The 23,125-nt window shown below is 36.6% G+C and overlaps 1 protein-coding gene across 2 annotated transcripts; it reads left to right on the forward strand.

Annotated features, from left to right (window-relative positions):
* Positions 1 to 132: 132 nt before the first annotated feature.
* On the forward strand, positions 133 to 22,184 carry LOC124541464 (F-box/WD repeat-containing protein 11). 2 transcript variants are annotated; one of them, XM_047119375.1, is made up of 12 exons: positions 133 to 306; positions 2,225 to 2,341; positions 5,836 to 5,944; positions 7,839 to 8,025; positions 8,854 to 8,989; positions 10,632 to 10,760; positions 12,040 to 12,231; positions 13,315 to 13,458; positions 14,338 to 14,528; positions 16,217 to 16,334; positions 18,822 to 18,989; positions 20,196 to 22,184. In XM_047119375.1, the coding sequence occupies exons 1-11, from the start codon at positions 265 to 267 to the stop codon at positions 18,987 to 18,989; spliced, it is 1,533 nt and encodes a 510-aa protein (XP_046975331.1). In that variant the 5' UTR covers positions 133 to 264; the 3' UTR covers positions 20,196 to 22,184. The 2 variants fall into 2 exon arrangements, with proteins under 2 accessions (XP_046975331.1, XP_046975330.1); XM_047119374.1 differs by having other exon boundaries at positions 134 to 306; positions 18,819 to 18,989.
* Positions 22,185 to 23,125: the final 941 nt, after the last annotated feature.

Genomic DNA, 23,125 nt, shown 5'->3' on the forward strand with positions numbered 1-23,125 from the left:
CTTAACTTCTATTTGTATTTGACTATTAGTAACTAAAAACAATTAATTTGCGTTATCAATATTTAAATATTTCCGTACAATTATCTGATCGAAAGGAGCAGAAGGACACGTATCCAGTGCAAATAATAATATTTAACCCTTTCAAATCAAAAGAAAATAGTAGTGCTTGACGTCATGCGAATGATGAATATTAAGCGATCGTGATTTGGTTATAAGTGGCGTTTTGTGTGGACACGTATTAATGTATTTAGTGAAATTACAAAAATGGAAACCGATTGGATGATAGAAGACTCGACGACACCTAAGGTATTATATGAAACTAGGAAATAGGGCACAGCAGTACTGTCATGCCAATCTATTCCGCCATCTTTGCCTCTATAGCCCCGTAGGTTTCCTTAATTCATTGCTTTTACCGTGAAATCTTAATTAAACAATTATAATGTTTACGTTAACGGACAGAACAAATAAAAATGAAAATATCTCTATTGAAAATGAGTTGTCGAAAAGTTAAAATGTCAATTCCAACTTCTGCATTGCAGTTGTAAAATGTATTATTTTAACCCAATTTCGTCTTTTGAACATAATTTTCTTCCTTAAACTCACATTATCCAGCCTATATCGTGTTGATAATGATATAAACGATTCTTATTAACAATCGAATCAATTTGATGAGAATTTTACGTAAATCGTTTTTCCATGGAAACTGTTTGAATATTTAACATTGTTGCTTGTATAATATTGAAAAAAAAAAAAAACAATCACTAAGAAGAAATACAACTAATCATATGTCCAGTCAAGTTACTATGTGACCATTTCCTGGTTCTAACCATAGGTAACCCGTTGCATTTATAGGACAATTTACTTTCTCAAAATCTATCTCATAAATTTCACTACCAACAAATGCCTATAATAATACTATTATGACTGATGTAATCGTTGAAAGTGATACATAATGTGTAGATAAACCAGTAGTTTCATATAAAAATATATATGAATATTCATACATACATATATAAATATCTTATCATATATATTATAATAAGTACTGTTAATTGGATACCTAGTGTATGGGAAGCATTACATACACAAAAATGTATGAAAGATAAGATTTTTTTTTAAATATTTTTTGTATGACCTATATCACAAATTTAGTGTATGAAATAAAACCCTATTTCAATACAATAATAACATACAAAATATACTTGGTGTATGTTATTTTTGAACTAAAGAAAGTTGTTCTTTTAAAAATGTGGATTAATTAAATGCCAATTATTAATTCATTGGAGTAGTAAACCTGTTTTTTTTTTTTAAATGGTATTAGTCATTTCGTATTTCTTATAAATATCTAAACTAATATATGTGTACAACATATATGTTATGTTGTATACATACAAATTTAGTTCATATTTTAAGTATGATTATCTAAATAGTGTTTATTTTTATGTTTAAATTGTGGTTCTGAAATTAAAATGAAGTATGTACATTAAATAGAAAATATTCAACAAGAACACATATAAACAGAAAATTGTTTCACAATTAACTTTTTACATACTAAAATGAATATAATCTATAAAAAATGATGTAATCACATTATATACAAAAAGTATTTACTAAAGTAATTCTCATTTATACCCCTGCAAAGTTTCCTCTTAAATTTAAATTATAATCCAATTCAATATTAATAATTTTAGGTAAAATGAAAAATAATCCATATTCTTTGAATTTTAGAGTTCAATTCTATTTGTACTTTGTAAGTTTTCATATTCAAAAATTATGTAAATTCCGAGATTGTGTTCTAGTAAAGCTTTTATTCTTTTTCTCACTTTTGTCTCTCTTTCATCTGTAATTCTTATTATTAATGTTTTATATGAATTGTTATCCATCCATTCATCAGTATATTATACACCAAACAGCAATTATTACTGTGGTTGTGTTTTGTTATTATTGTTTGTTGGTTTGAAATGAGTGAATCAGTGTAACTACAGGCACAAGGGACATAACATCTTAGTTCCTAAGGTTGACAAGCAACGTAATGGATGTTTAATATTTCTTACAATACATTGACTGGTTAGGTAGCTTATAAGCCATTCTACTATCTATTGTAAATATATTATGTATCTGATTTTCTTATGCACATATTGTAGTTATATTTCAGTAGAATAACAGTAGTTTATGACCTATTTTTTTTTATTTGACAAGTAAAACCGTGTTTTTTAAATTTCAGGTGACGTCATTAACATCGTTGGACACAGGGGTTCGGCCGGCTCCGAGTGGGGCAGCGTACGTAGCTGAACGGAACACATGTCTCAACTTATTCTCGAGATGGAACGAAACGGACCAGGTAAATGATATTATGATATTTTATTTATTTATTTAAAAGACACCATCGGCATACACACAATAAAATACTAGTTAATAAAAGAACATCAGACTTATTCTGTGTGGTACACCATTACAGGCGTGTACGACACTTGCTACAATAAGAATATCAAATTAAAAAAAAAAATGTGAGACAATATTTTGACAAAAATGATAACAAACATAAATTAAACGCAAATTCGAACGAAAATTACAGCTGACTAATCAAACTAAAATAAACTAAAGAAAATATAAAAAACATACATTGAATTGGAAAAACTAAATCTCACGATATAACAGTGATTGATTTATGTAACAGTTGGTGATACACCATTTTCATATGTGTGTGCTATGATTTATTTAATAATCATAGTCAAAGTCACATTTCACATTAGTGTTCTGTGGTGAGATTCGAGTTTCTTGTCACAGAATAGCCCCACAGAAACCGATGTTACTTTGACTGTTTATCAAAAAAATTAACCCAAGCTTTATCTAAATTCTATGGGTTTTATAATCTCGTATGAGTTTTATAATCTCCTATGACCGTACTCCCAACGCCGACGTCTGACGGATTTGGGACCTAAATTTCGACAAATTCGCAATGCCCCTTACAATGTCTGGAATTCACTGTATATATATTTTATTTTCATACAAATAATTTAGTTTTTTATATGAAAATTTGAATCCTTGTTCAGAATTTTTTGTTTCATCAAGACACCTTCGTAGTGTAGAGAAAAAATCATTGATGAGATACTTACGATACATTTAGATAAACTATAGATTATCCGAACTCACTCTAAACACTGACTTCATTGAAGTTATCTCTAGTTTTGTAAGACTTAGCTGTCCTTAAATTTCGATCGAACTCTGAAGGAAATGTTACTGAAACGCTGCATTTGCAATGATATTCTAATAAACAGATATGTTATATCCATAGTAAACAACAGAAAAAAGTGTGCCGCGCCGGGGACCGTTTATTTTACATTTCGTTACAAGTAAAAAGGATAGCTTGATAAAAACAATAAGTAAAATGGATAACTAGATGTTTTAATTACGCAAAACGTATTACTACGTAATTATGATGTATTATAACGTATTACTGGCATAATTATGATGAAAACGACTGAAGGCAAACGTTCCAATTAGGACGTTTTCTAGTCTTCACTTTTTGCGCGTTAATGACATATCTGTTTACTAGAACATCATTGTGCATTTGTAATTGAAAATGGCTCGACGGTAACGTATACGAGTTACTGTAGTATTTCGATTCGATTGCTATAATTTGACACTTAGTTATAAGATTTAGGGTCCAAGTATACTACAGTCTTCAAGCCTAACACAATCTTCCAAAAGAGGTTTTTTCTCGCTGGGAAAATGTATTACGCATTTCCCCCATTTGAAGTATGTGTGTATTTGGGTATGTGGGACTCGCCAGTACCCAGGAGTGCACCCTAGTATACCGGAATACCTACTAAAGAGCCACCGGTACACTCTCCGTCTTTTCATTTGGCGTTTCAGGATCAGAGTCTGCCTATAACAGACACCTGACGATCACGTCATTTAAAGCGATCGTTAGTTATTTATAAATAAACGTTTTGTCAATAATGTCCGACATTAAATTTATGTAGATCAGCTGACCGCAAATGCGGTCGAGATAGGAAATATTCTTACGCGGTTACAATAATATATTATTATGTTACTAGCTGTACTGTGTCCAGCGACCAACGACACCTCAGGATTCTCGTGTGAAAGTTGAACTGTATTTATGTTTTACTTTACTTTTTACTTTACTTTAGTAGTCGCCCGCGGATTCGGTCGCGTTTTAGGCTGTTGGTTGTCATGTGTCAGGCATAAAAGTAAGTCCTTTCTTGGAGTTCAAAGTTTGCTTCACTTGGTGGTAGGGCTTTGTGCAAGCCCGTCTGCGTAGGTACCACCCACTCATCAGTTATTCTACCGCAAAACAACAGTGCTCAGTATTGTTGTGTTCCGGTTTGAAGGGTGAGTGAGCCCAGTGTAACTACAGGCACAAGGGACATAGCGTCTTAGTTCCCGAGGTTATTGTCTATGGGTAATGGTGACCACTTACCATCGGTGACCCATATGCTCGTCCGCCAACCTAAACAATAAAAAAAAAATCAAATTTCGTGATAATCGGTTCAGCGGTTCGGTCGTGAAAGAGCAATAGACAGACAGAGTTACTTTCTCATTTATAATATTAGTATTTATTGTACACAACACAAAGAAAATAAATAAATACAACTAGATTCAGCCTTAATAGATCTACAACTTTGGCCACCTTATCGCCTTATAGCGATCTCTTCATCTTCTTCATTTTCTCAGTGAAATTTAAGATTCCCGAATGTGTATGATTTTTTTTAGGTCGATCAAGTTTTAGCCTACCTTTGAAATCACTGTGATTGAATATTACTGGTTTACTTAGATAGGGTTGTGTAAAGCTATCACACAGGACTATGAACAAAATATATATGAACAAAATAATACTTTATTACTTAGAAAATAATAAGCTACTCAATTATGTATATTAAATATAATAGTGGTTCTATCAATGGTCCTTGTGGGACTCCTGATGTAAACCCGCTGATTATTATAAACATGGGATACTTATTGATATCAGTGTGTTAGAGGTACTTCGAGCTTCATCATCAGCTCGCTTAAGCTCATTGCTAGTCAGGCCTCTCCTAAGCTACGCCACTCAGCACGATCTCTAGGTCTCCAGTTCCACCAATCAGTTCAAAGCTTGCTTCGTATCGGAATTCATCATATTTCGTGCAAAAGGCTAGTCTATCGTTTTTTGAGAAAGTCCAAACATTTTAATTTCTCAATAAAACAACACAAAAAGCACGTTTTCTTATCATAGGATTAAATTAAATTTAAAATCTCATTGACTTCCGCGAAAACAGTCCGATTCATGTCGATGACGTCACATTGATAAAAACAACGATTGTGTACGTACGACTTTCCAGTCGTACTCATTCAACGTTAACAGTTACCTTTTTTGTTAAAATAATGATGATGTGCAAATACTGGCATTGAAACTTCAGAAAAGTAAACGTCAAAGTGTCTGATGATATTGAAATGACAGTTTTTGCCTATCTGACGTCACACCATGGCGTCTCGTGTTTTAGGCCACGTGATATAATAACAACAACAGCCAGTAAATTTCACATAGCTGGGCTAAGGCCTCGTCTCTCCTTTAAGGAGAAGGTTAGGAACATATTCCATCACGCTGTTCTAATGCGGGTTGGTGGTGCCACGTGATATATAGACAAAAAATTAAGACTTTATTTATCACTATCTAAAGTACCTTATTGTTTAGTCATAAAAGCGTAACAGACATATAGCTAACTTATATAGCATATAGATACTATTTAAATTGTTCGTTTTTGTTTTTTAAATTGTAACGTACTGTTAAATTAATGATATTCTGATTTTGATGAAATTATTATAATTTTACAGGTGGAATTTGTGGAACAGTTACTGGCGCGTATGTGCCATTATCAGCATGGTCACATCAACGCGTACCTCAAACCGATGCTGCAGAGAGATTTCATCAGCATGCTCCCAAGTAAGTATATTGTTTTATATGTTCTTTGTAAGCGGACAGGGTAGTGAGCCAGCTGATAGTGTATCACAACCCCTAGAGACATTGGCGCTGAAAAAATATTAAGCAGATGAGTTACAGTACATTCCTTTTGTTTATACGCAGACATTTTTAACTTTGCAGTTTCGTAAATACAAATCGTTCGTAAAAAATACATTAGTAAAAAAGGCATATTATTCGATACAAGATATTGTAGACGATAAAAATCGTGGAATTAATACTCGTTGACTTTCAAGCAGGATATATTACATACATATAATATAATGGTATTTAACTAATATGACTGTATTTTTTAAATGTTGAAAAAAGAGTAACTACTGATTTTCTTCATCAGAATTGGTATACACACTACTCCACTACCACGGAGGTCGTTGAAAAAAATAATTAAGATAAATACAAAAAAGAAAAGAAAAATTATCTTTTACGAATGTTTTAATAATATCTATGGATTTGATCGAATTTTTAAAGGAAGATTGTTCCAGAGCTCAAATTGTACATGAATTTAATACTTTGTTTCCGATTTTAAATTAACTAGTACATGCCCTGAAGCGTTTTTCTCAATGTATAAATTGTCACGTTCATTGAATTTATGTGAAGAATAATGTTGCTTAATGTACGTGCATGTGGGAAATCGCGTTTCGAAATTGCTTTAGCTAATCGGAAGTATTCTGTTGATATTTTTCGTTAAAACGCGGATAGAATGCGTAATAGTGATGAATGCAAATAAATAGGGAACATATGATTGGTCGGTCTTACAATAAGATCGGCCAATCAGGAAGACAGTTGTGTTTCGACAGTTGACAATAGGCTATTTGACAATGCGAAAAATGAATTGTGAATTCTTGTAATCAGTGTATATTATGAGTTTAAAAATGAAATATGAAAATAATACGTAATTTAGTCAAAAATCAATAAATAAAAATGCATTTTTTCAAACGTTTGTCACGTGACACAAAACGCTCCTGATTGGCCGGGCTCATGATGAAGTCACATTCTTATAAACTTTGCTTTTCTACTGTATGTACCACAGATTAAAATACAGCAAAGTGACGTCACCGACCCGATTGCAGCGCCATATTGTCCAAGTACCGTTTTCGTGCGTTATTTAAATATGCGATATTTAATATGATATTTTTCGGCAAATATGTACTAGAAATAAAAAAAAAAAACAACTTTTGCTGGGTTCCTTAACCTCCTCTACTACATAATATAAAATGAATTTTAAAAACCAGTCAAATATTCGACGCGGGACAGATTGTAATCTAACAGTTTGACTTCGATAGATTACAATATAGCGAAAAATAATGCGTTGAATTGCAAGAATATTTCGACAGATTGTAATCTAACGAATTTTGTAATCTTACGGTGACGTATGCATGGGTTTTCATGGGTACGCCACATAAGTAGATTATTTTTCTATGTTGTCCTAAGTCTGGGTGGTTGTGGTGTCGTCGTTACTTCTGATTTTCCATAACGCATTTACATTTCCGCCAAATAACAGTACTCAGTAATGTTGTGTTCCGGTTTGAAGGGTGAGTGAGCCAGTGTAACTACAGGCACAAGGGGCATAGCATCTTAGTTCCCAAGGTTGGTGGCGCATTGACGATGTAAAGAATAGTTAATATTTCTTACAGCGTCATTGTCTATGGGTGAAGGTGACTACTTACCATCAGGTGGCCCATATGCTTGTCCGCCAACCTATACCATAAAAAAAACAAGTGCTTTAGCTACCTACATTGGGATCAGAGTAATGTGATGTTGACCGATATTTATATTTATTTATGTTTAAAATAAAACTTTTTTAGCGATACATCAGAAATATAAGCTGTGTATGAAAATGTTACGTTTTTGTCCCCAGAAAAAGGCTTAGATCACGTAGCAGAAAACATCCTATCCTACCTTGACGCGAGTTCCCTATGCGCCGCGGAGCTGGTCTGTCGCGAGTGGCAGCGGGTTATATCCGAGGGTATGCTGTGGAAGAAGCTCGTGGAGAGGAAGGTCCGGACTGACTCCCTATGGCGAGGGCTCGCTGAGAGGAGAGGATGGTAAGTTGATACAGCTTGGTACACAGAAAGGTTCAGCCTTTCTTTGTTTCTCTCGCTGGAAGAACGCCTTACGCTCTTCCCCCCATGTGATGGCAGTGGGGGGTATGTGGACGCCGAGTGCGCCCAGGTACGCCGGAATACCCACTGAAAAACCAGTGGTATCCTCTCTGTCTTTTCGGTGGGCGCCACGGGATCGCTTTTACATGACGAGGTAATACTGAACCTAGGTTAGGACTGATGGGAAATTATTGGAGTCTCTGTCGAGAAATTCTCATTAGCATCCCGGACTTAAAAGCCGCTAACTTATACTTGGTGGAAAATGATTAGCATTTTGGTGACCCTGACGTTTTTGGCTTTGGATCCCGGGTAGGACAAAAAAAGTTATCGATATTTCCGTCAAGAAATTGTACTTAGCATCTCGGGGACTTTATAAGTAGCTAATTTAGACGTGCATAATGATTAGCCGTTAGGTACCTCTGCCACCTTTATAAAACTTTTTAAAACTTTTTTTACCATCACCTTGTGATAATAAATAATATTCAAGTATAAAAACTGCATTGGATCTCAAACTCTGACTTTACCAAGAGTATTACACTATTTTGGTATTAAATACATTGATCATTTTACGATTATTTTTATCTGTATAATTTGTCTCATCACCATCGTCACCATCCTCATCATCAGCATCATCATCGTCATCATTGTCATCTTCATCCTCACCCTCATAATCGCCATCACCATCCCCATCATCCCCATCATCAAGGCGAGCCACTGATCTTCACCCGTTCTCATCCACACTAACTAACACAATATAATCTCACGTTCCAGGATAATGTACCTGTTCAAACCGAAGCCGGGCTGCCAGCATCCCTCACACTCGTTCTACCGTCAGCTCTACCCGAAGATCATTCAGGACATACAGTCGATAGAGGACAACTGGCGTATGGGAAGGCACAACTTACAAGTAATATTAATACTGTTTATTATAAACGAGCGTTTTGCACAGTGTTGTGTTTGTGTTGGATATGGGCCCCTGTGCATCAACGCTAGGCAAGTGAGTTCCATCGTAGGCACCAGTCTGCCATCAGGTATGACTATGGTCAAGCAACTATAGACTTAAAAGGGGTTAGTTTCATCATCATTACACAGAATAAAACAAAGTTGCTTACCGCTGTCTGTCCCTATGTATGCGTAGATATTTGAAATTACACAACGGTTTTTGATGAAGGTTTTTTTTTGTATGTAATACATGGACAATATAGTAAAGAAACGCTGATAATTTACACTTACTTGACATCCCTCATCCCTGCTTTATTTGGTATCAGCATTGCGCCTGAGCAGGGTCGAGTTGCTAGTAATTAGTAATTATAGGAATGTATGATCATTGGAAGTAAAAGTACATATAATATTTTAAATTAACATGGTTATTTTTATTATTAAAGTTATTAATTTCGGGATATTTACCATGTTTTTTATTTTTGTTTGGTGGAGCTCGATATTTCGACATTTTCTACGAATGTCTTGTTCACGAGACGAGCTCCACCAAACAAAAGTAAAAAACATGGTAAATATCCCGAAATTAATAACTTTAATAATAAAAGTACATGTTTTGCTGAATAAATAAAGTGAATGTAAGCACGCTCTTTATCTATGAGTTTTGATATTGAACTATTCTTCCGATTTTGATTAAACTTTGTTGAGGTGTTCTGGGTATATTCTATAAGCAATTTTCTTAAGGTAGAGTTTTTGTGTGTGCCCATCTTGGTTAGTACCACCTACTTATCAGATTTTCTACCATTACACAACTTTAGTATTTTTGTGTTTTGGTTTGATGAGTGAGTGTGTCAGTAAAACTACAGGAACAAGTTATAACATCTTAGTTCCCAAGGTTGATGTTTGGGGATTTGTGATGTAAGGAATTGTTAATGTTCTATATAACACCAATGTCTATGGTTAGTGAACCTTTTAGCATAAGGTGACAGTCTATCTACCTATCAATTTAAAAAATCAATTTTATCTACACCCTATATTGTACTCATGTGAAGCCGGGAGCTAGATAATAGAATGGGATGACCATATTATGAACATTAAAATCATTGACCATTCTATATATATTTGTCTAGCTACATCATAAAAAAAAGTGTTATGAACACTTATTCCACACATATGAAGCCAGGGCAGTTGTCTTAAGTAATTAAAAAGGAGTTACTGTACTTACTGAATATTAAACATGTCTATATAAAAACACCAACCTTTTCTATACATAATCAGATGTTTTAACGAACAACAACAACAGCCTTTTGCCACTTCTGGGCTAAGGCCTCATCTCCCTTTGAGGAGAAGGCTTTAGAACATATACCATCTCGCTGTTACAATACGGGTTGATGGAATACACATTTGACAGAATTTCGATGAAATTATACACATGCAGATTTCCTCACAGATGAATTATAAACACAAATTAAGCACACGAATATTCAATGGTGTTTCCCTGGGTTTGAAACATTAATCATGGGTCAACACAAGTCTTAAGTTGATTTTGAACGGTAATATAGATAGTGTTAATGTGTATGTTTGTATTAATGTAAGCGATGTGTCTATTTCAGAGGATAAACTGTCGATCGGAGAACTCGAAGGGTGTATACTGCTTGCAATACGATGACAACAAGATTGTGTCCGGACTGAGGGATAATACAATTAAAATATGGGACAGGAAGACGTTGCAGTGCGTTAAGGTACGTTTGTATGACGACACAACCTTGAAACCATAGACTTAATAAATAATAAATAAATATGGGACAACATCACATACATTACTCTGATCCCAATGTAAGTAGCTGAAGCACTTGTGTTATGGAAAATCAGAAGTAACGACGTCACAAACACCCAGACCCAAGACAATATAGAAAACTAATGATAATCTATATCGACTCGGCCGGGAATCGAACCCGGGACCTCGGAGTGGCGTACCCATGAAAACCGGTGTACACACCACTCGACCACGGAGGTCGATTAATGACTAAAAAGTTGATGCTATAGCCTAAGTCACTCCTTATAACAGCTATCTGCCAGTGAAAGTCCCATCAAAATCGGTCAAGCTAACCGGAGATTAGCCGGAACAAACATAAAGGCAAATGTTATTTTGGTATATTTACCGTGTATACATTATCATTTAGTAAAAAGCAGTTATTTTAATGTTAAAAACATTATGTGTATATCAAATACAATTAAATATTTATCATAGTAAGACATCAACGAATGTGTGTTATAGAGATGATTATGAATGGATTTATATCTTTGTCTTTTTTAATTAATCGGTTGTATTAGTGCGATTGGAGAGGCCTACATCCAGCAGTGGACAAAAATGGGCTGATGATGTAATGTGATGTGATGTGATGTGATGTTTTTTTTTTTTTTTTAATGGTATAGGTTGGCGGACGAGCATATGGGCCACCTGATGGTAAGTGCCACCATCGCCCATAGACATTAACGCTGTAAGAATTATGAACTATTCCTTACATCGTCAATGCGCCACCAACCTTGGGAACTAAGATGTTATGTCCCTTGTGCCTGTAGTTACACTGGCTCACTCAAACCGGAACACAACAATACTGAGTACTCTTGTTTGAAAGAATAACTGATGAGCGGGTGGTACCTACCCAGACGGGCTTGCACAAAGCCCTACCACCAAGTATGTATATGTGATGTGATGGTTGTATTAGACAATGACTAACTACTAACTGTTCCTACCCCCCTCCCCCCCACTTCAAGGAGCTGTAGAGGCAATATCCAGCAGTGGACAAAAATGGGCTGATGATGTAATGTGATGTGATGTGATGTGATGGTTGTATTAGACAATGACTAACTGTTACCCCCCCCCCCCCCCTCAAGGAGCTGTGATGTGATGTGTGATGGTTGTATTAGACAATGACTAACTGTAACTGTTACCCCCCCCCCCTCAAGGAGCGGTTGTATTAGACAATGACTAACTGTTCCTACCCCCCCCCCTACCAGGAGCTGCAGGGTCACACGGGCTCGGTGCTGTGCCTGCAGTACGACGAGCGCGCCATCATATCGGGCTCGTCGGACAGCACGGTGCGCGTGTGGGACGTCAGCTCGGGCGCCATGCTGAACACGCTGATACACCACTGCGAGGCCGTGCTGCATCTGCGATTCTGCAACGGCATGATGGTCACCTGTAGCAAGGTACGCTGTGCCCACTGCTGGGCTAAAGCCCTCCTCTCCCCTCGAGGAGGTTTGGAACATGTGGCAGAATTTCTATGAAATTTGTCACACGCAGGTTTCCTCGCGATGTTTTCCTTCACCGCTGAGCACGAGATGAATTATAAACACAATTAAGCACGTGAATCAGCGGTGCTCGCCTGGGTTTGAACACGCAATCATCGGTTAAGATGCACGCGTTCTAACCGCTGGGCCATCTCGGCTATACGTGACCATGAAATGATGATTGCCAACCTTAATAGACTGCTTGATTGGTTTTTAAAATCCATTCTATATTATTAAGTAGAGGTTAAGGAACCCAGTAAAAGTTAATTTTCTTATTTCTCAGCAATGTCTCATTGTGATCAGAAATTTTATAATATATTTATATTCATATATGTATGTTTATATATATATATTTATATTCTTGTTTTTATTTTATCCATTTTTATATTTTTTATTGTTTATTATTGTTGTATGGCCTATTGGTGATGTCAAATAAATAACTAAAAGAAACAAGTATTAAATACATAAATGCTTGATTTCTATAATACTATGTTGCTAACACATTCACATTTACATGTTATTGGTTGAGATCTGACTTAACCTGGAACTTTAATGTTTCAAGTGGTCATCGGAACATCAGAAGTAAAACTAAATTTAATATAACCTATGAGCAAATTACATGGAATCAATGATATTCTAATAAACAATCCATGCATGTGTGCCGCGCCGGGGACCGTTTATTTTACATTTTGTTACAAGTAAAAAGGATAGTTTGATAAAAACAATAAGTAAAAGGGATAACTAGATGTTTTAATTACGCAAAACGTATTACTACGTAATTATGATGTATTATAACGTCACTACGTAATGTGATGTATTATAACGTATTACTACGTAAAACGACTAAAGGCAAACATCCCAATTGGGACGTTTTCTTGTCTTCACTTTTTGCGCGTCAATGACATATCTGTTTACTAGAACATCATTGCATGGTATATTTATATTTAAAGCTTCGATTATTGTAGTAGTAGTGTGTTTGATGTGTGTGTGTGTGTGTTGCAGGACCGGTCGATAGCGGTGTGGGACATGACGTCGACGACGGAGATCATGCTGAGGCGCGTACTGGTGGGCCACCGAGCCGCCGTCAACGTCGTCGACTTCGACGAGAAGTACATCGTCAGCGCCAGCGGCGACCGCACCATCAAGGTGCGCACGCGCAGCCATATGCAACTTACATACATCGGCAAAATCGATAATACTGATCACTGCCGATTCACAACCAATGGAAACAGCTCCCTATCGCGCCACTCGACGCTATTCGTCGCTATAGATTCCCGCGACAGTTCGGTAAAGCGACGCGTCGAATTGATTATATTAGGTCACATGATATTACAAGTTATTACGTTTGCGTAAAGATCATATTCGCATGAGAAATAGATATTGATAATTTGGTGTACTCAATTCGGATGTGATCGGTTTTACGAATTTTGCCGATGCTACATCGAAGTTGTGTCGTACTGTACGTCAATCGCCCTTGGTGGTATCTTTCACCGTTGAAACGAGAGATTTACTAGGTGGTAGAAATTTGCACAAGTCCATATGTTCATCTATCATCATATATTCTACCACCAAATAGCGTTAGGTAGTACTTTTGTATTTCATTTTGAAGGGTGAGTTTGGACTACAACACAAGGGTGGTGGTGAAAGTTGGTGCTTGCACTAATCACTAGGTATGTGTAGCTATTGTAGCTGGTGAAAGAGCTCTGGGGCTCTAAGACTCTCTGATCTAAGCTTTGAATAGAGATGACTCATAGATTTAGCCTATAATAATACATATCTATAATTTAGAAGGGCAGTATATAAGTTAAAGAGAGGGCGAGGGCCTGATTCTTTTTCTATGCGTTTGGGGCCCTTGCCCATCATCAGCCTGTTGTTGTCCACTGCTGGATATAGGCCTCTCTAAGCGCACGCCACTGTGGTCTTTCTCCGGCATTTTTTTGTCTTTTTCCATGTAATTTTCTTTGTGGCCCCAGCCCACCTAAAAGGGACTTAACTGAACACGGCCTGTGTGTGCGCACATTCCAGGTGTGGAACACGTCGTCGTGCGAGTTCGTGCGAACGCTGAACGGTCACAAGCGCGGCATCGCGTGCCTCCAGTACCGCGACCGTCTCGTCGTGTCGGGCTCGTCGGACAACACGATCCGCCTGTGGGACATCGAGTGCGGACAGTGCATCCGCGTGCTCGAGGGACACGAGGAGCTCGTGCGCTGCATACGGTGGGCTCATCTATCTATCTATATTGTAATATATATATATATATATATATATTGTTGGAATAAACAAGCAACATCAGCGTCAAGTCATACAACTTCACTATTTAAAAAAAAAAAAGGCGGGAGATTTGTAGTTGACACATTGAGAATTGCAATTATAATTATTACTGTCTAATGTTGTTGGAATAAACAAGCAACATCAGCGTCAAGTCACACAACTTACCTTTAAAAAAAAATAAAAGGCGGGAGATTCGTGGTTGACACATTGAGAGCGCAAATATAATTATTACGGTGTAATGTGATTATTGATGGTTATTTGTGTTGTAGAATAAATGTTTTTCTATTGTGGTAGATTGATTGTTATTATAAATTAAAGATAATTGTTTTAGAGGTTAACCTACTTCCTACTTCTGGTTCTAAATATATATATGGATAGTACAAACAACAACAGCCTGTAAATTCCCACTGCTGGGCTAAAGGCCTCCTCTCCCTTTGAGGAGAAGGTTTGCAACATATTCCACCACGCTGTTCCAATGTGGGTTGGTGGAATGCACATGTGGCAGAATTTCTATGAAATTTGTCACATGCAGGTTTCCTCACGATGTTTTCCTTCACCGCTGAACACGAGATGAATTATAAAGACAAATTAAGCACATGATTCAGCGGTGCTTGCTTCGGTTTGAACCCGCAATCATCGGTTAAGATGCACGCGTTCTAACCACTGGGCCATCTCGACTCTGTGGATAGTACAGTAACAGTAAAGAAATGTTACATATATATATAAATTCCCGCCCGTAAATTTCCATTTTGCCACTGGTGGGCTGAGACCTCTTTCTTTGAAGAGAAGGTTAGAACAATATTCGATTACGCTACTTAAATGCGGGTTAGTTTCATATATATGCATATTATTCTTCCTTAAATCAGCTTCGCTGAAATAAATAAGATAGGGTTAGCTGAAATCAAATCATACATACATATAAGTCATTTAGGATTCTGCTTCTATTGGTTAGTCTACTTATCATCTATATATATGTATGTATATGGATAAGCAAATAGTAGTTTTAATGTAAAGTGAATGGGTAATGTCAGAGTCGGATTTAAAGGTCTGGAGGCCCCCGGGCCACAAAGCAGTGGGGGCCCTAGACAAACAGAAGCGTGAACAACCTAATAATTATATTATCTTGAATTAATTACTTTTTTATTTCAATCAGTAAGCTATGATTTATTTACTTGTATCGGTAACTTTTATATTATTAAATAATAACATTATTATAATTTGACTATATCTCGGTATTTGTTAACTTGCTGAAAACTGTGGCCCCTACTAATGTGGAGGCCCCAGGGCAGTTGCCCCGGTTGCCCTCCCCTAAATACGGCCCTAGGTAATGTCATAATATGATATTATCGTTTGGTAACAACTAACTATCCAAGTAATCTCCGTGGTCGAGTGGTGTGTACACCGGTTTTCATGGGTACGCCACTCCGAGGTCCTGGGTTCGATTCCCGGCCGAGTCGATATAGATTATCATTAGTTCTCTATGTTGTCTTGAATCTGGGTGTTTGTACCTTCGTTACTTCTGATTTTCCACAACGCAAGTGCGTCAGCTACTCACATTGGGATCAGAGTAATGTATGTGGTGTTGTCTCATATAATTAAAAAAAAAAATAAACAATATGGCGTCGTTTTCCAGTTTCGACAACAAGCGCATCGTGAGCGGCGCGTACGACGGCAAGATCAAAGTGTGGGACCTGCGCGCCGCGCTCGACGTGCGCACGCCGCACCAGGACCTCTGCCTGCGCACGCTCGTGGTGAGACCCCCCCCCCCACACACACGCACACGCACGCACACACACGCACACACGCACGCGCACACGCTCGCAGCCGGGCGGGCTGCATCGGCAATATTCGTGAAACCGATGATCTTTACACACACACACGCACGCACGCACACACGCGTAGCCGGGCGGGCTGCATCGACAATATTCGTAAAACCGATGATCTTTACACACACACACGCACGCACGCACACACGCGTAGCCGGGCGGGCTGCATCGACAATATTCGTAAAACCGATGATCTTTACACACACACACGCACGCACGCACACACGCGTAGCCGGGCGGGCTGCATCGACAATATTCGTAAAACCGATGATCTTTACACACACACACGCACGCACGCACACACGCGTAGCCGGGCGGGCTGCATCGACAATATTCGTAAAACCGATGATCTTTACACACACACACGCACGCACGCACACACGCGTAGCCGGGCGGGCTGCATCGACAATATTCGTAAAACCGATGATCTTTACACACACACACGCACACACGCACACACGCGTAGCCGGGCGGGCTGCATCGACAATATTCGTAAAACCGATGATCTTTACACACACACACGCACGCACGCACACACGCGTAGCCGGGCGGGCTGCATCGACAATATTCGTAAAACCGATGATCTTTACACACACACACGCACACACGCGTAGCCGGGCGGGCTGCATCGACAATATTCGTAAAACCGATGATCTTTACACACACACACACGCGCACACGCACGCACACACGCTCGCAGCCGGGCGAGCTGCATCGGCAATATTCGTAAAACCGATCATGTTATGTGAACATGATCTTTACACAACAACAACAGCCTGTAAATTCCCACTGCTCGGCTAAAGGCCTCCTCTCCCTTTGAGGAGATTTGGAACATATTCCACCACGCTGTTGGAATACACATGTGGCAGAATTTCTATGAAATTTGTGACAAGTAAGTTTCCTCACGATGTTTTCCTTCGCTGAGCACGAGATGAATTATGAAGAGAAATTAAGTACGTGAATCAACGGTGCTTGTCTGGGTTTGTAACCGCAATCATCGGTTAAGATGCACGCGTTCTAACCACAGGGCCATCTCGACTCTTTACACAAACGTAAACTTAAACTTGTAATATCATATGACGTAATATATTCGTCAATTCGACGCGTCGCTTTACACGCACTCGCTGTCTCGGGTCGAACTGACGCGGGAATCTATAGCGACGAATAGCGTCGAATGGCGCGATAGGGAGCTGTTTCTATTGGTTGTGTGAATCGGCAGTGATCGGTTTTATTGAATTTTGCCGATGCTACATCTAAGTTGTGTCGTACTATACACCGGTTTCCATGGATACGCCACTCCGAGGTCGAATCGATGTAGAAAAAGTTCATTAGTTTTCTACGTTGTCTCGGGTTTGGCTGTTTGTGGTGTCGTCGTTATTTACGAAATAAACTCCAAAAGTTCTCATCAAATGAGCTAAGCCAGTGGGCGATTTACAGATTGATTTTTTTTTTTTTTTTTTTTAATATGAGACAACATCACACACATTACTCCGATCCCAATGTAAGTAGCTGAAGCACTTGTGTTGTGGAAATCAGAAGTAACGATACCACAAACACCTAGACCCGAGACAACATAGAAAACTAATGATAATCTATATCGACTCGGCCGGGAATCGAACCCGGGACCTCGGAGTGGCGTACCCTTGAAAACCAGTGTACACATCACTCGACCACGGAGGTCGTCAAAATTCTATAATATTAAAGACTGTTACTTTAATATTATAGAAGTGAATATCATTTTTCTATTTGTTAGATTGATTGTGTATCCTAACACGCTTTAACATCTTAGATAAGAGGAGCTTATAAGATTACAAATTAATTAAAAATAAAAAATCTTGCGTTTTGTTTGTTACATCTACAACTAATTAGGTGGGACTTATCACCTTAGCTGGCATATTTCTTGTATATACGTTTACGAATAAGTTTTAAAAAAAAAGTTTTGCCGCTACATTTTACAGAAGTATTTTGAACGTAACGAACGTACTTGGTGGTAGGGCTTTGTGCAAGCCCGTTTGGGTAGGTACCACCCACTCATCAGTTATTCTACCGCCGAACAACAGTTCTCAGTATTGTTGTGTTCCGGTCTGAAGGGTGAGTGAGGCAGTGTAACTACAGGCACAAGGGACATAACATCTTAGTTTCCAAAGTTGGTGGCGCATTGACGATGTAAGGAATAGTTAATAATTCTTACAGCGTCAATGTCTATGGGCGATGGTGACCACTTACCATCAGGTGGCCCATATGCTCGTCCGCCAATCTATACCATAAAAAAAACCGTAAATATATCACCGATTTAGATTATAGAGTCTAACGAGAAATAATGATAAGAAAAACAGTAGTCATTCCTTTCCAATATATCTTGTGAATGTCATAAGACGCGTATATTTTTAGTATAAAATTTGATTTCAGGAGCACACGGGTCGTGTATTCCGTCTCCAGTTCGACGAGTTTCAAATCGTATCCTCATCCCACGACGACACGATCCTCGTTTGGGACTTCCTCAACTACGGCGGGACTTCGCCCGCGGCTCCGCCCCCGCGACGCACATCCGCGGAGCTCGACCGACCCTTCTATGACTAGGTATACAACACCTTATATCTAACGGTTATAATATCTTTTCTGAGTACTTTTAGAAATTCATTTCTTATGTAATGTTGTCTTAAATTTTCACGATTATTACAAATATAAAAAAAAACTAATTATAACGGATTTGGCAAATTTAATAAATGGTTAAATAAACTGCTTCATTTGACTAAACTACTAAACATAAATAAAAGTTTCGTCAATGTTCAAAGCACCATTATAAATACCACAGATTAATCAAGCTCTCGACCAATGATATCGCGTCAATTCGCAGCCAAAATTTTATTTATTTGGAATTTGTGCCCATTGTAGTTGACTATATACCATCAACCAATGTTAAACATAAGAAATGAAACTAATTATGACGGATTTAATTGCGTATATTAATTATTTTTTTAAACATCCCGACGTTGCAGACGGTTGACGGTTGCAGTTAGTGCCTTCTGCGTGCAACCGGAACGTTACTCAAGATATCAATTGAGAAATCGTTGGCGGTAGTTGTTAATAATATTTCCTTTGTTCTTCAAATAAGACAAATGTCATCTTAGTCTACCCGTGACCACGAACACTGCAAAGTGCTCGAAACGTCGGGATGTTTAAAAAATAATTAATATACGCGATTAAATCCGTTATAATTAGTTTCATTTCTTATGTTTAACATTGGTTGATGGTATATAGTCAACTACAATGGGCACAAATTCCAAATAAATAAAATTTTGTCTGCGAATTGACGCGATATCATTGGTCGAGAGCTTGATAAATCTGTGATATTTATAATGGTGCTTTGAACATTGACGAAACTTATATTTATGTTTAGTAGTTTAGTCAAATGAAGCAGTTTATTTAACCATTTATTAAATTTGCCAGATTACATTGAAAAGGAAAATGTGAACACAGGAAATATAAGTTTAAAAGGTATACTTATCCCTAGAAGAGATTTATTTCAGTATATTATTCATGCAGGATTATAAATATAGATATATTAATCATAAACTCTTAGCAAATTACATGAAATAAGTATATCAAAATTTAATATATGTATATGTATGTATATCAAAATTTAATTGTTTACTGACATACTCTGTAATTAAAATGATTTTAATATTTATTCCTAACGCCATTCGTAGATTTGCATTTCAATGATCATGATTCAAAAATGCTTTTGTATCTACTTGAAGTAATTTCTATTTAATTATATTTCAGGTAAACTTAACGGACCGCATTTGGACGTTATTGTTATAATAACGGGTGAACAAATAAAGCGGTTTCACATCGCCCTCCCCCCCCATTCAGTAAAGTGAAGTGACATTGAAAGTGACGGGAAAAGTGAAGTGTTGAAGTGAATATGATACATTTACCTGTGACACGAGTGCTACTATTTTGTATTTTAATTTCTAATATGGGTTATCGTAAAATGGATCTCAGAAAGCATCCTATGAATACAATTTGTCTGTAAGTTTTTATTAATGATAGTTACTTACATATAACATCATTATTTTCGCCTTATAATTGAACCATATTTATGTATGTGATGTTCTGATTCAGTCGTTATAAAATATGTAATTGAAAATGATAGTTTAACAAACGGTAACACCAATTTTTATTGATAAGGTATATCATGGAATTGAGAAGTTATGTAATGCAGTAGCGTGTTTTATGTATTTGACGTTTGAACATTTTATGAATTTAGTCGCTAGAATTATTGATATCTATGTTGTAATATGGCCTGTAAACTGTGTATATATTGCTTAATTATGAGAAATTTGATGTGTGGTCCGAGAGCATTAATAATAATTGGACTATCTTGATCAAAACTATTTCACGGTATTGTAATCATGTATATTAAAAGAACAACTCAAGTTGTTATCGTTTCAGTAAGTGTAACGTCTGAGTTTATTTTGAGTGACACAAAATATTTCTTAGTCGATACACTCGAAGAAATAAATTAAACAATGTTAATAGTCAATATTATTTATGACCAAACGGCAAATCAAAATTAATTCAGACCGGGATTCATACAACTATAAAAGTGTATAAAATTAAATACTTAAATGTTTGTTTGATGTGTTAAGGTGCTCTCGTGATAGAAAGCACGCTACTGCAGTTGAAGAAGCATAAATGTATGACTTATATTCGTATGAGAAAAAATGTTTGCGAGTTGAAATGACCAGACTCTACTGTACTTATTTTAGCAGATATGTCATACAAAAATATAATGTAAATAGTGAGTTTAATCTATGTGGAAAATTAAGTGGTTTTTTTTTATCAAAGGGACTTTCAGACCAGGAGGTCCTAGTACGTTCAAGGACTGTATTATAATAGTAAAATCTAGACAAACCATAATTAATGATAAATACTATATATAGTGCACCAAAAATGATTCTCAAGCCTTAATCGTGGAATATAACTGAACGAGCGATGATAAATTTAAACCCCATTACTGTATTAATGCGAACGGTTTGTTTTTCTCACCGATAGTCGGATTGCCTGATTGATAGTTACAATTTTTTTACTAAAATACAAGTAATTGTCATGTTTATATGTTTACCGTTGTATATGTGTTTTGTAACTTGCTTATAGAGAACCAATGGTAGCACATTCTGACTATCGGTGAGAATAGTAACCCGATATAAAACATACAACATATGTTATCCATTTCATATATTACGTTATGGTATTGAAGAATTCGCATTTGAAATGATAAATATAGGTATCAATACAAAGATACTGGTTACATTTTTAATAATTAACTATCAACATATACTATCTTATCATAAAGTATCATATAATATCTGAAATGGATTCTATATGAATGAGTATTTTGAACTATGAATGAACGAAAATAGGCAATGTTATACACAAGTGAATGATTAGTCATATCGTATGACTTATAGATATATGAGCCATACTTGTCACTCATCCAAAAGAATGTTCCTGTTTAATTTTTTTTATGTTATGTCCGTTCGTCTCCGTTGGATGAGTGAAATTTACATTTGACCGAGAACTTATATGTTTATGAATAATAGTATGTTTTGAAAACAATGGACGTATCACGTAATTGTTGAAAAGCCACAAACTTCTCTGCCTCACCGGAGCAGATGTAACGACTCCATTTTTGTTATGTTACTAGGTTTATTTATTGTCATGTCCGAGTTGTAAATATAATTAAAAAGATTAGGAATTTGTTGTTTTTTTAAAGCTTTTTTTTTCTATCTCTACAATGGCAAAGGGAGTGTGGTGAACAGAAAATAGTTTTATAGGGAAGTTATTTACTTTATGGCAACACTGAATTTGATTGCAGCGACTCTTTCAGATGAGTTTGTTGGCTTTAAAGTTACATTGGTTTAAATTGATATATCTCAAGGCTTAACCGAGTTTGTCATTGTTTTGTTTGAGTTGTGAATATATCTACAACGGTTTGGAATATAGTCTAATAAACGGTTGAAAGAAATGACTATTCTGAGTGGATATTTGTTAAGATTTGCCAAGTTTTGAAACAAATTGAATTCGCAGTATAATACTTGTGTAAAATAATCTAAATTTCAGTTTTTTTTTTGCGAACCTAGTGAACGACAAAAAATACTGAAATCAATGATATTCTAATAAACAGATATGTTATACCCATACTAAACAACAGAAAAAAGTGTGACGCGCCGGGGACGGACCGTTTATTTTACATTTCGTTACAAGGATAGCTTGATAAAAACAATAAGTAAAATCGACGTTAGAAATGATAGTGCGTCATATTAGTTGCATATAACTACGTTACATAATATTAAATGCAAATATGATCTTTTTAGTTGGATTTTTTTGTATTGATTTTTCTGACGGTACTTGAATTCTGATCAATTTCGACATTAAATTTCACGTATTCCCGCTCGAAATCAGTGGATACGTATAACGATAAAACGTTTAAAGTTTCTGCTGACTGTACATTCTTAAAGTATTTTTCGTGCTAACAGTACATTATTTAAAAGTATAAAAGTTTCCTTACAAATACTCGGAATTTTTCTATAAATCTTTTTGTTTTTCCTTTAAAGGTTTTTCAGCTATAGCTGTTCCTATAATTTCTTAACTCTTCGTAGCTCGAATCTCATGTGACGAATAGAAGCTTTTTCAATTATCTGGTAAGG

The sequence above is a fragment of the Vanessa cardui genome, chromosome 28, assembly GCF_905220365.1.
Source record: "Vanessa cardui chromosome 28, ilVanCard2.1, whole genome shotgun sequence".
In the NCBI taxonomy this organism is placed as follows: Eukaryota; Metazoa; Arthropoda; class Insecta; order Lepidoptera; family Nymphalidae; genus Vanessa; species Vanessa cardui.

Coding starts and splice junctions, on each gene's coding strand:
- LOC124541464 (XM_047119374.1), top strand. CDS start 265: ATGGAAACCGATTGGATGATAGAAGACTCGACGACACCTAAG. Junction 2,342..5,835: donor GATGGAACGAAACGGACCAG/GTAAATGATATT, acceptor ATAATTTTACAG/GTGGAATTTGTGGAACAGTT. Junction 12,232..13,314: donor TGATGGTCACCTGTAGCAAG/GTACGCTGTGCC, acceptor TGTGTGTTGCAG/GACCGGTCGATAGCGGTGTG.